This window comes from Calonectris borealis, chromosome 9, assembly GCF_964195595.1.
Source record: "Calonectris borealis chromosome 9, bCalBor7.hap1.2, whole genome shotgun sequence".
In the NCBI taxonomy this organism is placed as follows: Eukaryota; Metazoa; Chordata; class Aves; order Procellariiformes; family Procellariidae; genus Calonectris; species Calonectris borealis.
The window spans coordinates 14,890,495-14,893,665 of NC_134320.1; the positions used below are offsets into that span (position 1 = coordinate 14,890,495).

Here is a 3,171-nt window from a genome sequence, read left to right on the forward strand (position 1 = left end):
GTAATGTGAACGTTCCCCCTTGCACCCTTCTTAAACTCCTTCTGCAGTTACTAATGTGCAACAAATCAGCATGTCTGGATTTTCACAGGTTTTTTTTTTTTCCTCACTAGTACTTAAACACCATAGTTCTAAGCCAGATGGGGAGCTTGGTAACTTCTGAATATTTAAGGTATTTATGGTACAACAGAACACTAGATTGTGTGAGTATCTTTCTCTGTGATGTAAAAATTGTCTCAAAGAATTAAGCTTAATGAATAGAAAAAAAATTCTAGTGATTTACATCAGAGATCAAAATGAGTACCTAATCTGAATTTACTTATTTTCTTAATGCATTACACTTCGTATTTACAGAATGAACTGGTATTCAGAGTGCTTAAATGTAGTTTCTGAGATATATCTAATAAGCAAAGATATTCAGATATTACCTGTTTATGGGAAAAAAACCCCTAAAGACTCTTCTGAATTTATAGTTATCTGCTATTTTGAGTCTCTTACTATTTTTATGATGTATGTTCACTAACCAGTCTTATTTTACATTGCAACCTTGTTAACTGAAAGAAGTTTGTTAGATTTCATTTATGTTAAAAAGAATCTAATGATGTTCAGCCAACTCCTAACATTCTTACCTGTGTTTTATTCTGCAAACAAAGTCTATATTAGAATAGAAATTAGTTGATAAAACACTTGAAGATGGCTTATTTTTAAATTCAAAGACATTGACACATTGTGTTAGACTTGACATTTAATTGAAACTTTTCTAAAAATTAAATCCCTGTCATGAATAATATTTTCTTCCTCTTTTCCCCTCCTAGGTGTGAACTTCATATTTTCTCCCTGAAACTAGGTTACAGCTGAAGAGATCAAGATGGTCCCAAATTACTCTACTGAAGAAACCGTTAAAAGAATCCACGTCGACTGTCCCGTTTCAGGAAGGCACAGTTACATCTACATTATGGTTCCAACTGTTTACAGCATCATTTTTATCATAGGCATATTTGGGAACAGCCTGGTCGTTATTGTCATTTACTGCTACATGAAATTAAAAACAGTAGCCAGCATCTTTCTTCTAAACCTGGCGCTGGCTGACTTGTGTTTTTTAATAACTCTGCCACTCTGGGCAGCCTACACGGCCATGGAGTACCAGTGGCCTTTCGGCAACTGTTTATGTAAGTTAGCATCAGCGGGGATAAGTTTCAACCTGTACGCCAGTGTGTTCCTCCTGACGTGCCTTAGCATTGACCGGTACCTGGCCATAGTACATCCAGTGAAGTCCCGAATTCGACGTACCATGTTTGTTGCCAGAATAACTTGCATTGCCATCTGGCTTCTCGCCGGTGTGGCCAGTTTGCCCGTCATCATTCACCGTAATATATTCTTTGCTGAGAACTTGAACATGACAGTCTGTGGTTTTCGGTATGACAACAATAACACAACGCTCCGGGTTGGGTTGGGTTTATCCAAAAATTTGCTGGGCTTTTTAATTCCTTTTCTGATCATATTAACAAGCTACACCTTAATTTGGAAGACCCTGAAGGAGGCATATCAAATTCAAAAAAATAAGACTAGAAATGATGATATTTTTAAGATGATTGTGGCAATAGTATTTTTCTTCTTCTTTTCCTGGATTCCTCATCAAGTGTTCACTTTTCTGGATGTATTAATTCAGTTACATGTAATAACAGACTGCAAAATCACTGATATTGTGGATACGGCTATGCCCTTCACCATTTGCATTGCTTACTTTAACAACTGTTTGAATCCTTTTTTTTATGTTTTTTTTGGAAAAAACTTTAAAAAATACTTCCTTCAGCTAATAAAATACATTCCACCAAATGTTAGCGCACATCCAAGCCTAACAACAAAAATGAGCTCCCTCTCATATCGGCCACCAGAAAATATACACCTGCCCACTAAAAAGACTGCTGGGTCTTTCGACACCGAGTGATGCATTTTGCAATATACTTTTTTTGAACAACCTTGTGAACGAAGCAGCAAGAATGACAAAATTCATCTGCAGTCCTGAACATCACAGCTTACTGCTCATTACAGAAACATTAGATCACCTCAGAGAAACCATACTGTAAAGATTTAGCAGTGGCCTTTTATTTTATATTGTGAAGAGGACTGCTTGGTTTTCATTTTGTTTTTCTTTGCTGAAAGCAACATAAATGGTGGACAGGCATGTCAGAGTTTCTGTCAGCATCCTGCCGTTTACTCAGAACTAGAAAAGAAGGATAGAGAAAACGCCCAACTTAAGTTCAGAGCTCTAAAGCAAAAGCTTGTATAAATTACATGAATTATGAAGGACCTGTTTTACACATACATAAGCTATTCCAAATTTTGTTCAAGGAGCTGATGGAGCTACACTGCTTGTTTTGTTTTTTTTTAATGACATAAATGTCATATCATTATATTTGTAATACATTTTCAAATATATGCTATATATAGAGGCCCAATTTTAAACTTGAATGGAAATTTAAGGTCCTTGAAATTGGTCTCATTCTAATTTGTGCTACTATTTTTCATTTTTAAAAATGGCAAATTTTTCATAATAATATATGCAATAAAATGCAGATTTATTTATTAAATAGAGAAGAAATATATTTTTAGATTTATATTCCTACTCAGATTTCAAACATTGCTTCATAAATGTACATTTATATCCCAGTGGGTATTTTTATAGTAGTTTAAAAAATGTAAGTATATATAAACACACAAAAATGGGGTTCACTTAACCTTTCCTCATGATATGCCACACTGACTTTGAAGAACACTACTTACAGAGTGGGTTGACTCCATACTCTATGTGACTAAAAGTAAAATTCTGTATTTGAAAACATGAGTTCTGGGACAGAGGTGATCAGAAAACTTCAAACTGTTTTTGTATAATAACCAGTGCACTCGATGAGAGAAATTACCAACTAATCAAATCCACTCAATTTTTCAAATTCCTGGACAAATTCCTGGATTATTTAATAAATTCACTTTCTGATAAGCAAAAATGTGACAACACTTGTATTACGGTTTAACTAATAATGCTTTTAGTCACATCACAAAACATCTGAGACCGAGTTTATTCTTGGCTTTTATGGAATTACTCTCCATTTAGACAAAACTAAGCCTAGAGTATTTGCTCCTTGTACAACCTTTTTTTATGTGTATGGAACAAAT

General features: G+C 34.6%; 1 protein-coding gene across 1 annotated transcript; it reads left to right on the forward strand.

The window, feature by feature from the left end:
• The first annotated feature begins 827 nt into the window (after positions 1-827).
• Positions 828-2,689, forward strand: AGTR1 (angiotensin II receptor type 1). The gene has a single exon (XM_075157636.1). The coding sequence runs from the start codon at positions 866-868 to the stop codon at positions 1,943-1,945; it is 1,080 nt and encodes a 359-aa protein (XP_075013737.1). The 5' UTR covers positions 828-865; the 3' UTR covers positions 1,946-2,689.
• Positions 2,690-3,171: the final 482 nt, after the last annotated feature.

Excerpts from the sequence above, each read along its gene's own strand:
- AGTR1 (XM_075157636.1), top strand. The coding sequence starts at position 866 with ATGGTCCCAAATTACTCTACTGAAGAAACCGTTAAAAGAATCCACGTC.